This window comes from Marmota flaviventris, chromosome 15 (assembly GCF_047511675.1).
Source record: "Marmota flaviventris isolate mMarFla1 chromosome 15, mMarFla1.hap1, whole genome shotgun sequence".
NCBI classification, from domain to species: domain Eukaryota; kingdom Metazoa; phylum Chordata; class Mammalia; order Rodentia; family Sciuridae; genus Marmota; species Marmota flaviventris.
Genome location: NC_092512.1, coordinates 34,764,714 through 34,777,313, shown reverse-complemented (window position 1 = coordinate 34,777,313; position 12,600 = coordinate 34,764,714). Strand labels below are relative to the sequence as shown.

At 35.7% G+C, this 12,600-nt stretch overlaps 1 protein-coding gene across 11 annotated transcripts in view; it reads right to left on the bottom strand.

The window, feature by feature from the left end:
- The window catches only part of Ubr5 (ubiquitin protein ligase E3 component n-recognin 5), a 128,217-nt gene that overhangs the window by 24,802 nt on the left and 90,815 nt on the right, over nucleotides 1-12,600 (bottom strand). For 8 of the 11 annotated variants that reach the window (XR_011704673.1, XR_011704674.1, XR_011704675.1 and 5 more), the window contains exons 27-40: nucleotides 12,022-12,170; nucleotides 11,440-11,531; nucleotides 10,133-10,279; nucleotides 9,916-10,034; nucleotides 9,687-9,813; nucleotides 9,461-9,590; nucleotides 8,347-8,507; nucleotides 8,020-8,259; nucleotides 5,764-5,902; nucleotides 5,074-5,185; nucleotides 4,116-4,247; nucleotides 3,486-3,743; nucleotides 2,677-2,945; nucleotides 2,287-2,498 (exon numbers count right to left, since the gene is read on the bottom strand). Coding sequence is in view for 8 of the 11 variants with exons in the window: in XM_071602201.1 (XP_071458302.1) it covers nucleotides 2,287-2,498; nucleotides 2,677-2,945; nucleotides 3,486-3,743; nucleotides 4,116-4,247; nucleotides 5,074-5,185; nucleotides 5,764-5,902; nucleotides 8,020-8,259; nucleotides 8,347-8,507; nucleotides 9,461-9,590; nucleotides 9,687-9,813; nucleotides 9,916-10,034; nucleotides 10,133-10,279; nucleotides 11,440-11,531; nucleotides 12,022-12,170 (2,287 nt within the window). In the remaining 3 variants the exon portion in view is untranslated. The remainder of the gene's footprint in view (nucleotides 1-2,286; nucleotides 2,499-2,676; nucleotides 2,946-3,485; nucleotides 3,744-4,115; nucleotides 4,248-5,073; nucleotides 5,186-5,763; nucleotides 5,903-8,019; nucleotides 8,260-8,346; nucleotides 8,508-9,460; nucleotides 9,591-9,686; nucleotides 9,814-9,915; nucleotides 10,035-10,132; nucleotides 10,280-11,439; nucleotides 11,532-12,021; nucleotides 12,171-12,600) is intronic. The other 3 variants (XM_071602197.1, XM_071602199.1, XM_027946968.2) reach the window with 1 other exon arrangement.

Here is a 12,600-nt window from a genome sequence, read left to right as displayed (position 1 = left end):
AAGAACACGAAAAGATAATCCAGAGAATTAGGACAAAAATTTTTGCAAAAACGTACATTTGATAAGGAACGTGTATCCAAAATATATGAAGAGCTTAGACAACTCTTAAAAAAAAAAAAAAAAAAAAAAAGACGAACCAATTAAAAACTGGGTGAAAGCGGGGCATAGTGGTGCATGCCTGTAATCCCAGCACCTTGGGAGGCTGAAACAAGAGGATCATAAACTCAAGGCCAGCCTCAGCAACTTAGTGAGACCCTGTCTCAATAAAAAATAAAAAGGGCTAGGGATGCTGTTCAGTGGCAAACTGCCCCTAGGTTCAATTTCCTGTACCAAAACAAAACAAAAAGCAGAACAAAACTGGTGAAAGATCTAAACAGACATTTTGCCAAACAGCCAATTAACACATGAAAAGATGATCAACACCATTAGCCATATTAAGAAATGCAGGACAAAACCAATTCCATAAGATACTATGTCACATCCACTAGGTGGCTATAATCAAAAACATAACAAGTGTTGGTAAAGATGTAGAGAATATATCTAAGAGAACCGAAAATACATGTCCGTACAAAAACCTATACACAAATGGGTGTAACTGCAGTATTATGCTCAATAGTGAAAAGGCTAAAATAATTCAAAATGTCCATCAACTGATGAATAAACATAATGTGATATCAATGAAATTTCAGGAAGTAATAAGGAATTAAGTTATTGAAACATGATAAATCTCAAAACCATTAGGCTAGGTACAAGAAGGTATATATTATGATTTCAATAACATGAAATGTCTGGAACATATAGAAATAGGAAACTGGGTGGGGAGGTAAGGGGAAATGGAGATGACTGCTTATAGTTATGTGATTGCTTGCAGAAAATAAGAAAATATTTCAAAATTGATTGTGATGACAGTTACACAGCTCTGAAAAACCAATGAGTAAACTGCACAGTATGTGATTTATATCACAATAAAGCCGTGGGGAGTGGGAGGAGAGGGAGGGAGGGAGAAAGAACACACAATACTGCCACCAATCAGGATCCATGAAGAATTCTATCTGTTTGTTTTTGATACTGAGGATTGAACCCAGGGGTACGTAATCACCAAGCCACATGCCCATCCCTTTCTGACACTTTACTAAATAGAGACCGGGTCTCACCGAGTCGATTAGGGTCACACTAAATTGCTAAGGCTGGCTTTGAACTCACAATCCTCCTGCCTCAGTCTCCCGAGCCACTGGGATTACAGGCATATGCCACTGCACCCAGCGAATTCTGTGTTCTCTGAGTAATGACCTAAGCCTAACAAAGACAAATCTTTTAATCTTTGTGGAGCAGGCTTACCAGGACACAGAATAGCTGCTGGCTTCCAAATCTATATCTCTAGTCCAAACATCTATTCAATTTTGCATACTAGGCATGTGTCCATTCCACTCTACATTTTTCTCTAATTTTCCTGTTATCCAGGATCAAAGTCTAAATATAAATACTGCCTCGACCTGCTCTTCCCTTCATAAGGCCCTAAATTCTTGTATGTATGATTTCAATGCTTCTCGTCCCTCGGTAATTAACTATTAACTCTCTTGAAGATTCCAACAATTGGCTTGTTTTCTAAACTCCTAATTATTCTAATCCATAATTGGGGGGAGGGGGTGAAGGAACTTTGGATTGTGCAGCAGGGAATGAGGTGGTAGGGTATGGAGATGGGATAGATGGCGGAATGAGATGGACATTATTACCCTTTATACATGCATGATTACACTACTTGTGTGACTCAGTAGCATGTTCCACCAAAGGAAGCAGCAGTTGTGCTTCATTTGTGTACTTGTCAAAATGCATTCCGCTGTCATGTATAACAAATTACAACAAATTTAAAACATTTTTTTAAAAAGTATAGACAGACAGACACACACACACACACACAACTAAAGAGAAGTGTTGATGATTACATACACATTCCCCATCTTAAGTACAAAGTTCATTCACATTCAAAAAAAGTTTTCCATAAATATATGCCTTGCAGAGGGAAGGCAAGGAGGCTTAGGTACAATAAGGCAAGGCTATGAGCCATCAACTTCAAAAATGAAGACTTTATTACCAGACCCTAACAAAAATGGGGTTTTTTAAAAAAAAATAACTGGAATTATAGCTAACTTATTTTGCTTTAAAAGAGTAATATCCAGGCATTTACTTTCTCCTTCACAACAAGATCAAATGTAATAGCACTCAAAAAGCTCAAACCTTCTAGATATAAGAACTGTCTCAACACAAAGTACTTGAAGAATTTCATACCGTCTGCCTTCAAGAGTTCGTAAACTAGCCTCTTCTCGCGCAGTCATCCTCTCCCTTCGCGCTGAATTCTGAGAAGCGTGAAGAGGATGATTTGGATGTCCCGGATCACCAGCAGATGCTAATGCAGAACCATAACGTAATTGAGCTTCAGTAGAATCCATAATACTGACCATCCAGTTCCAAGTGGGAATAAGCTTTTCTTCTACATAGTTCTATGAAGACCAAACTAAAATAGTTAAAACTATCCAAATAGAGCTAAATTTGATGTAGTAGTAGTATGTCAACATTTTAAACATTTGTGATATTAATACCCATTAACTGGAATTCTCATAATTGATAGCAAAAAAAAAAAAAAAAAAAAAATTGAGCAACTTTTCAATAGTTTCATACCTGTAAGTTTACTGCATCTTGGTAAGTCAATTTCACAGCTGCTGGAATCTGAGAGTATACTAGGTGATTATACTTAGGAATAAGGCCCATCAAGTCCGAGATTTGTCTGATGACAATGCTGTAAGCCCTGGCTAAACTGCTTGCAGATGTTAAGTAGCTGCTGGCATTGCTAGCTTCCAAAGCAGCTGCTGCAGCTGCAGCACTTGTACTGATGGTACCACTCCGGCGTAAATTTGAAGGATCAATATAAATCAAACCCGCGGAACTTGCTATAAGGAAAAAGGACAATCACAATGAGCTAATGTCAGTTGCCAACTCTGCTGCTGTGGCACTGTATATACTTCTGTAAATCTAAATGGTCAACTGTTAATAGTGAGTGAAAACCTTTTCCTAAACATACACTAATTTGAGGGAAGTGTTAGGAAGAACAAGAATTAATATAATGTTCTCAACCAATGGTGACTTTATACTTCCCATCCCCTGGCAAAAGGGGGCATTTGGCAATGTCTGCAAACATTTTTAACTATCACAACTGGGGGGAAATGAGGAAAGTGGGGTGAGAGGGTTGCTCCTGGCAGCTATTAGACCCGGAATACAGATGCCCTTTAACATTCCTAACAATAAAAAATTATCCAGAACAAGGTAGAAATAGTGCAAAGGTTAAGAAACCTTGTGATAACCATATAACCTAATTTTTATATTTGAAACTCAACAAAATAATAAAACCACAAAACTAATTGTTTTTGAGATGAACATGATAATTTAAAACACTATTTATACTCTTAGAAATACTCAGTTTTTAGACTTACCTGCAGGTGTGGATGTACTGGATGGGGCTGTGCTGGCTGCTCGCTGATGCTGGGTGTTACGAACAGCCCACTGCATTGAACGGGGAGCTTGGGCAGCACCATTGGCATGGGAGCTATTCGTGGTTCTTTCTAAAGGTTCATCAAGCATAAAGGTCTCCTGTTCTATGTCGTCACTCTGACTACTGCTGCTATCAGAATCACTTGAGTCATTTGATTGAGAATCATCTTCAGAAAAAAAGGCAGGAACACTGCTCGCTCCTAAATTTTGTATTTTTAAAACCAAAACACTGTGAGTTTGTTGATAGTTAAAATTACAATGTACACCCTCAATCAGGAAAATATGCATATTAAGCACAATGCCAGGCTGTATGCAATAGTCCACAAAACCCACCACTGAAATAGCTCAATTAGAAAGAACTCTTTTAAATGAATCAATCTTTTAAATAACCCATTATTTAAAAGCCAGAAACGTTGGGGGGGGGGGGAGGATAATTAAAATAATACCTTCTTCAGCATCTATAGAGAAAAAAGATGAAGTTATTTTCAAAAGTTTTTAACCACCCTTGTACACATTATACTGAGTATTAACCATTTCATATTGAACATACATTGCCAAGTAAGGCAACACACCTGCTTCTGAACCAGCAGTTGCTGCAGTGACAACACTTCTGCGCCCACTAGCATTGTCTTGGTTGCTGTGGTTACTTTCACTGTCACTTTCTGTTTCAGCTGCTGCTAACAAATCCAGCTCCATATCACTCCCTAGAAAATATATTTAAATAATATTAAGGAAAAAAGCATAAACTCACTATGGATCAAGACAGCATTTGATAAGCCACAATATCATAAGGGTAGAAACAAAAAAGTCGTCGTACTGGTAAGGGAGGTGGGGGGAGGGCAGTGAGAAGATAATTACTACATTGAGAATAAGTGACTAATCCGCATTAGAAAAGCGATGAGGGAAATTATTATGGTCAGTGGACTGTTACATAGCAATTCAAAATCTCTCCTGCAGAGTCTTAGATATCTGCAGAAAAGTACTGGGGGACATCAGGCAGAAGACTAAACTAGGTTCCCCTTCTCCGTTTTCGTCTGCTTTATATATTGGACTTCCAAAAGGAGAAGTTAAAAATGCTCATTCCTTGTATTTCACAGTAATAAATCAAAATCTATAAATTCTAAAAATGTGCTTTTTGATTATCTTAGGTGAAAAAGAAAAGTCACAAAAATTATATATATAATCTTTAAAAAAACATGCATGGGAATAGAGCAGTACAGGAGAAGAGTGCAAGTTTAAAAGATTGTTGTTATCTCTGTGGGATTATGGGTGATAAAACGCTCTAATTTCCAAATGTTGTGTAATGTAACTAAAATTATTTTAATTTTTAGAAGTCTTTTATGAAAAGAAAAAGGGAGAAGAGGATTATTTTATATATCTATATAGCCACCTCCTAAAATATTGAAACATATGTTTCAGAATCCCTTGGCAGAAAGCAAGTCGGACAATTGTACATCAAATGGGGTTTTTCTCTCCTTTTAAGGAACCTGGTTAACTCATACTGAATAATTTCTCAAATAACCTGCATACCATCTTCATCATGCTCATCATGTTGTCCCTCTGCCTCAGCATTTTCTTCCCCATGTTCTTCCTGTTCATCATGATGATCCTCTTCTCCAGCCACACCCTCCACCACCTCAACCTAAATCCAGAATCTTATTTGTAGACAATGAAAGTATATAATAAACCCATACCTCTAACTAGTGCTCCTCTGCAGCAACTAGTAAACTAAAATACAAAGATCTCTAACAATGAGAAGTACTACATTATATACTAAGCAGTTATAATTTTTTTTTGCTAGCAACAATTTGTTACCAAAACTACTGTCGACATATCCCAAAGTTTATGCAGAGTCCTAAAATTAAAAGTATAAAGAAAATTCTTCTGGGGGTGGGAAGAGGGTTTTTTATATAGTTCAGCCATTATAAAATTGAATATCCTCTCATTCAAATACACTGCCCAAAACTACTGAATTTTTTTCAACAGTGAGAATATCTTAACTCTTAACCCTTACGTAGAAATAGTTTATGTGCACAATTTCCTAATATCTAGTGTATCAAGCATTATTAAAATCATTTTAATAGGTAACCATAAGTTACACATTAATATATAACACAAGTCTACAGGCTAGATGCAAATGGAAACAGTTAAAGAGCATATAGTGCAAATGCAGAGAATGACTATATATATATCCTTCCCAGATACAAGCTTTTCATCTACCACAATTAAAACCACCTCTTCCACATCTGCTGAAACAATATCATCCTGTTCTTCATCTCTGCCCCTAACAGGCTGGGACTGGCTGATGTGCCTCTGCTGTGGATTCCGGACGATATAAGATGATTGAGACTGGCTGGAGCTGTAAGGAATCAGCAGGTTTATGAGTATACTGTTGCCACATCTCAGACATAATGCACATACTTTCATGCTTCTCATTAAGAGTTTAGTTCATTTCATTGCACATGAGACTATTTTAAGTCTAACTTGAGAATTCTTGAAACATTAATCTACAGTACATTAGGAAATATAAACTCAAAAGAAGTTATTTTACTATAGATTTAAATTACAACTCTCATAATTTGCTTTTACTTTTTAAATAAGTCCATTTTAAATCTGTTGATAGACATATTTGCATAAATCCTTCCCATTGAAAAATTATATGAAGGAAAAAAATCTTTTCCACTGGTTTTCTGCAGCTTCCAAAGGCTTTCATGACAACACTTCATTAACAGAAAGTGTGCTCATCAAAACACATTAAGGAAACCTGACATAATTTCTATTTTGCATTAACCACTGAGTTGCTAATGTAACGAAAAATGTCAGTTTAAAAGTATGGCTTTAAAATACAGTAATAACCAAAAGTGGGGTAATGAAAGTTTCACTTCCCTCAAAACCTGATGTCGAAACAGCCAAAAGACAGATGCCTCCATTATAAAGTAGAGAAAAAATGCTTTAAATGTAGGCCAGAGATCTGAAGACAGTTGTTAAATGATACTGTAATGATACCTTAGGAATTAAGAAACTCAATTTAAAAAAGGTTAAAGTCAAAAGATTTTAAGTGGTTGTGCCATTAGTGTTCTCGCCTCACCTTAGATCTCTGAGAAATGAAAATTAGAGCAGTTACATGTGAGAGCAACTGTGCCTTCAAATAATCAACCAAGTAGTCTTGATGCTGTGTTTAACACATAAACTTTAATGGTAAAACAGTTACTGTAAATTAGGAGAGGCAAAGAGATGAAAAGGATATTTCTAACCACTGAAGAGACTACAACATTTCTACAATATGAAAAAATAAGTCATGCCAGGCACAGTAGCACACGCCTATAATCCCAGCAGCTCAGGAAGCTGAGGCAGGAGGATTGCAAGTTCAAAGCCAGCCTCAGCAAAAAGTGAGGCACTAAGCAACTCAGTGAGACCCTGTCTCTAAATAAAATATAAAATAGGGCTGGGGATGTGGCTCAGTGGTTGGGTGCACCTGAGTTCAATCCCTGGTACCTCCCCACCAAAATCAACAGTGTGAAACCACAACTAATAAGTATTTTCTTTGTTAAAATAAACACCTTGGGGAAAACGGGCAGCAAAACTACAGTTCCTCAAGGTAACCACTTACAGAAACTATGTACTTCATATTATGATACTACCAATACACAAATCACTCCCATTTAGAAATGGGAGTTTCACCCTTTTTCCCCACCAGAGACTTGCTGACACAGTGAAGGGCCACAGGCCTAAAATCTAGTCTAAAAAAGCTATGTTAAACCTTTAGGGCATAACAGTTTTGAAGAGTTGGAGGGGAGGAAGAGAGAAAGTAAAGCTACTGCGTTCAACACTTCATACTCAATGGATGATACATAATAGTCATGCAAGGGAAATGCAAGCATCTGGTCAAGTGTATGCTTTTAAACACTTGGTCAAAATACACCCTTATGGAAAGAGTTGACTACAACCATATTAGACGAAGGGCTTGTAATATCAGAAAACATTAGCAATATCTCAATTATCAGAGGAGATCTGTAAGAGTTTGGGACAAGAATCAAGTAAAAGGATTGGAGTAAAATGCTTTAATAATGAATTAAGAAAAAGGACAAGATGACATAAAACTTGAAACTCAGTAAAAAAGCTAATGGATAGTGTTTAGAGATGAGTTGATGACCAATTTTTTTGTGTTCTAGAACAAAATCAAGGGAACAGAGACAAAACTTCACAAGGTAATAATACCACTTAAGTACTGATGAGTCCCTCACAGAGAATCTGATCAGTAGCATAACCTCGAGTCCAGGTAGATTTCACTAAAAAAAAACATTTGATAAGGAGGTAGATTTGACAAGTCTGAAGATAAATATCTTGAAAGTACTTTCACATGTCCCCAAATAAAATATCTGCACATAAATAATCATGCATACCACCTATATGTTTATGCAAACATGACATCAACAGAGAATAAATTAATCATAATTTCTTATAGTAGAAATTTACCTGCTAGACTGATCAGATGATGGTCGTGGTGGCAATGGTTCTACTGAAAATAGTTCTTCACTGCCTTGCATGGCATCTATGCTAGTACTAGCCAGAGTAAATGGTGCAGTGGGGCGAGCAATCCCCATTCTGACAGGAACAATCAATGACTCTGCAACGTTGCACAATTCTTCTACCGCATAAGGTAACAATGCTTGGAATACACGCTTGCATTTTCCAATTGGTTGTGGAATAAAGTTGCTGGGGCAAAAAGGGAAATAAAGAAATATTTTATGAGTCCTGCAGAAAAAAATGTTGTAAAAGCCAAAATATATAAGGATGGCTTACTTTTTCTTTTTGGATGAGGCCATTTCCACACTAAGAATGACAAAAACTCTTGCAACTGAACGTAGAAACCTCATTGTCACAGCAATAGCTTCTTCTCGACGTCCAGGTGTGTATTTGTTTTGGAGTTCTTTCACTAATGTACCTAGTAGAGTATCTAAAAGCTTTAAAAATAATTGTAATTGTTCTTATTAAGATATTTCATAAGATAGTAAAACATTCATTAAGTAAAAAGCCTAACATTTTTCAGTTAACATTTCATAATAGAATTTCAAAATAAATTTAACCAAAACATTCAGTCTCTACCACTGTGTTCCATAAATAGGTCCCAATTGTATGATTTGTTTTTGTTCCATAATCTGATGTAAATCAGAACAGAAATACTAAATATATCAAAAGAACTTTTTCACTTACTGTACTCACAAACAGCAGATTCAAATATTTATGTTACATTCATAATCCCATCTCCCTCATTCAACTGATATCACTTTCTAATCTTTTCCATGTGTGTGATTTACCACACAGATATTAATTATAGAAAAAAAATCCAATTCCATGTAACTATTTCTCTATCACTTTTTTTGGGGGGTGGGGGGAGATACTGGGAACTGATCCAAGGAGTCCTCTCCCACTGAGATGACCTATCTGAGACCCTATCTCAGAAAGTTGCTGGGCCTCAAATTTGCAATTGTTCTATCTTACCCTTCCGAGTAGCTGGGATTACAGGCATGCACCACTGTGCCCAGCTCTTTATGACAAGTTTTCAGAATTTCAAAACAAATTTATTTTTATTGCACTTGACAATGACAGGTTGTTTTCCAAATATGGTCCTCAATGCAATGCCACCTCATCAGTGCCTAAGTATGTTCTTTTTACTATAACCTCATTAGCACTGAGTCTTAGTTCCAATTTGGATTTGTAACACATTTTAGGTTTTTTATTTCGAATTAAAGGAGCTTCTGCTGTTATGTAAAACTATTTAAATCACCCCCAAATTTGATTCCCTTAAATGTACTGCTTAATCAGAGCCTATCAATACTAAGAGGGATTTGGCTTTTAAAACCATGCAATGCAAATTAAGAAAAAAATACTTATAATAAATATTCAAAAAGCTTACCAAAATATCTGCTGTACACTTGACTATAAGGCAATGAGTGAAACAGTCCAGCCGAATTGTGCCACTTTGTTGATTGAGATATACTTGCTCTTCTGGCAAAAGATGGCCTATCCTACTGCTGGCACTCAGACTTGAGGGGGGAAGGAGAGACAGAATGCACTGTAAAAACATACACTAACATGGGAAATACACAAATCTAAAAAATGTTTTCTTAATGAATACATACGGGTCTTTATTCTCCTGTGACCCAAACATAATCATAGATTTCAAAGCATTCCAGTCCTGTAGAACACGCTCCAATGCAAGCTGGGCAAATCTTGGAGGCTCTAAATCATGATCAGGCATATCTGAATCTAAAAAAGAAAAGAGAGAGAGAGGAAAAGAAACAAAATAGTAAGATAAAAATACAACCTAACTGCTTTTCATAAAAAATCAGAAGTATTAAATTTACTCACCTTCAGGACTAGCTGTTTTTCGATTACGATCTTCCCTGATTCGAGGTGGCCTATACTGGCAATGCTCCACAGTCTGCCTGGCTACGGTCTGCACTAAAAACAGCAGAAGGTGCTCTCCCCTGCCAAACAGAACAGTGTGGTAAGGGTGGGGGAAGGTTACTAAAAAGTGCCATGATCCTTCTATTTTACTCATTTTGTGTCCTAAAAATCCACTTGCCTACTGTTTGGCAGAGTGACCAGATTAGTAGCAGTGAGCAGGCGATAAAGTAGATCAAGACGAGCAGATTTCTGTCCAGCAATTAGAGTTTTACATTTACATTTCTCCCAACAATCACAATAGGCTGTTGGTGATGTCCGTTTGAGTCTAGAAAGAATTCACCAAAAGTTAAGTACTAAAATTCTTAAAATTTGCAAAGATCTTTACTGACATTACTAAAGCACAATTCACTGAAACTAGATATTAATATTTAAATGTAAAGTGTTAATTGTTAAAACATATACAACAGGAAGGATCACTTTTATGGTATGAAGTCTATAAAACTACAGAAAATTCCCCTGAATTACACTTTAATGACTCAAGTGAAGTCATTTCTGTTAATGTCTTTCCTGAATTCTGTACACCCCTAATCTAGTTTAAGTAATCTTCCTGTAGGCATCTAATGACTTTACAGACAGCTATTTCTCATACGTGTTCTCTATGTGACAGGACTACAAATCCTGTCAGGACAAGGATCGCCTTGTTCACCCCCATCCTAGCATCAGTGTGGTGAGCAAGTTAAACGAAAAACAGGTTACCACTTTTAGATGCTTAAAATAAGGAAAAGTAAGAATATCAGCAAATATTATAACTAAGCATCAATGTAAGAAATTTCCACTCATCCTATAGGGCTACTTATTTTAGAAACATAATAGATGGCTTTTATAATCCAATTCTCTATTACCTTAATATCTATACATCTTTAACAACTTTAAGCTGATGTTCCTGTTGATAACATTATAGATGTTAGTGCTAGGGTATTTTACTGTGTGCTTCTATGAAAGCTAATAAAACTAGCTGGAATGACTAATTCTGCTAAAAAGGAAGATTACTACACTTAGTTTAAAAAGTTAAATAAGGGACAGTCCAATTATTCACCATGATTCACTCAACGCCGACAGCAATTTTCTTCTAATAGACCCTATGGGATTGGGTTGGGGAAGATGGCGGGGGGTGGGGGGTATCTTTGCAGAATACAGACAAATAGTTCTGCCCACATTTTTCTGAAAAGATTAATCTGATCCTAGTCACAGTGTATGATCATATATTCCTTAGCACATGAGCCTACATGTAGCACATTAGGACTAGCATTTCACAGTATAATCTAAATCAAGAACCACATTTTTATACATAAACTGGCTTTATGAGGGAAACATGAAAAAACATCACACTTTTTGAATTATATATCAATAAAACATGGCAGCATAAACTACATTATTATAGCAATATAAATCTAGCTTGTAAAATTAAACTAGAATTGTACTTACTTGCAATCATGACCTTTATGACAAACCCTTGCACATTCTGTACAACAACATAGTGACTCCAGCAAACCACAAGTTCGACACTCAAAAATATCCTAAAATTACAATTTTAAAAGAATAATTATGTATATATATCTACATAGTAATTGTTTCTGGTATTTTCTAAAATAATTCAATCTCAGTGATAGCAGAATAAAACTAATAATGCTCTAGAAAAGATGCTATATAAGATTATAGTAACTATATAATTTATAAATTATATAAGTGAAAACCAAATTCTATTATTATGATAAAAATAGTTTATATCACCTCAAGAAAGGCATTATATATAATTATAAAAATCTGTATCAAGATTTGCAGACTACTGAACCTATTTAGACTCTCAATTCTTAAAATCTGCCATATTTAAGTTAATAATGAACTCCTGCTTCATTTATTTAGGAATTAAGTCAACATTTATTTTCTTTAGAGAATTTTATGACTCATAGTAAAAAGAAAAATACTTATAATCTGAAAGCCAAAAACTCTATAGTTTTTCAAACATAAACCCAAAGACAGCATAAATACAGACAAAAAATAATTTACCTGGTTAATGTGCTCTGCTCCAGTCCAAGTAAAACTGCAGGTATCATTACAACACAAGACATATAAAGGAGAGTCATCAGGGTTGGTACCTGATGGACAAACCATTCCCATAAATACATCTTCCTCTTTTTCACTTGAGGATCCTTCATCTAAAACAATCATGAATACAGTAGTTATCTCTCAAAAAAGGAGGACTTAATAACAATCTTCTATACGTTCTTCAAATGGAAAAGCCTTAACATCTATGCAGTATTCATTAGAAACTACTGTATATTAATTTCTAAAAATTGATGCACAAAGTCAACAAGCATGGAAATCCAGGAAATCCTGAAGCAAAGAAAAGCCAAATCAAAATTATAACCAAACATGACGACTATCTGACTCCTCAGCAGTGTGTCAGGCAGTTAAGGCTGCAGCCTTAGCTCTATTTAGCAAACCATGGACCATCTCATAAATTATTTATTATCAGTATTCTTTAAAGGTAACTAATATTTTTAAATACTGGACAGCAGAAATTGATATTTCTTACTGCATTCTATTAAGCAGGAATTCCAAGTTAGAAGTACTACAGTAAGACAT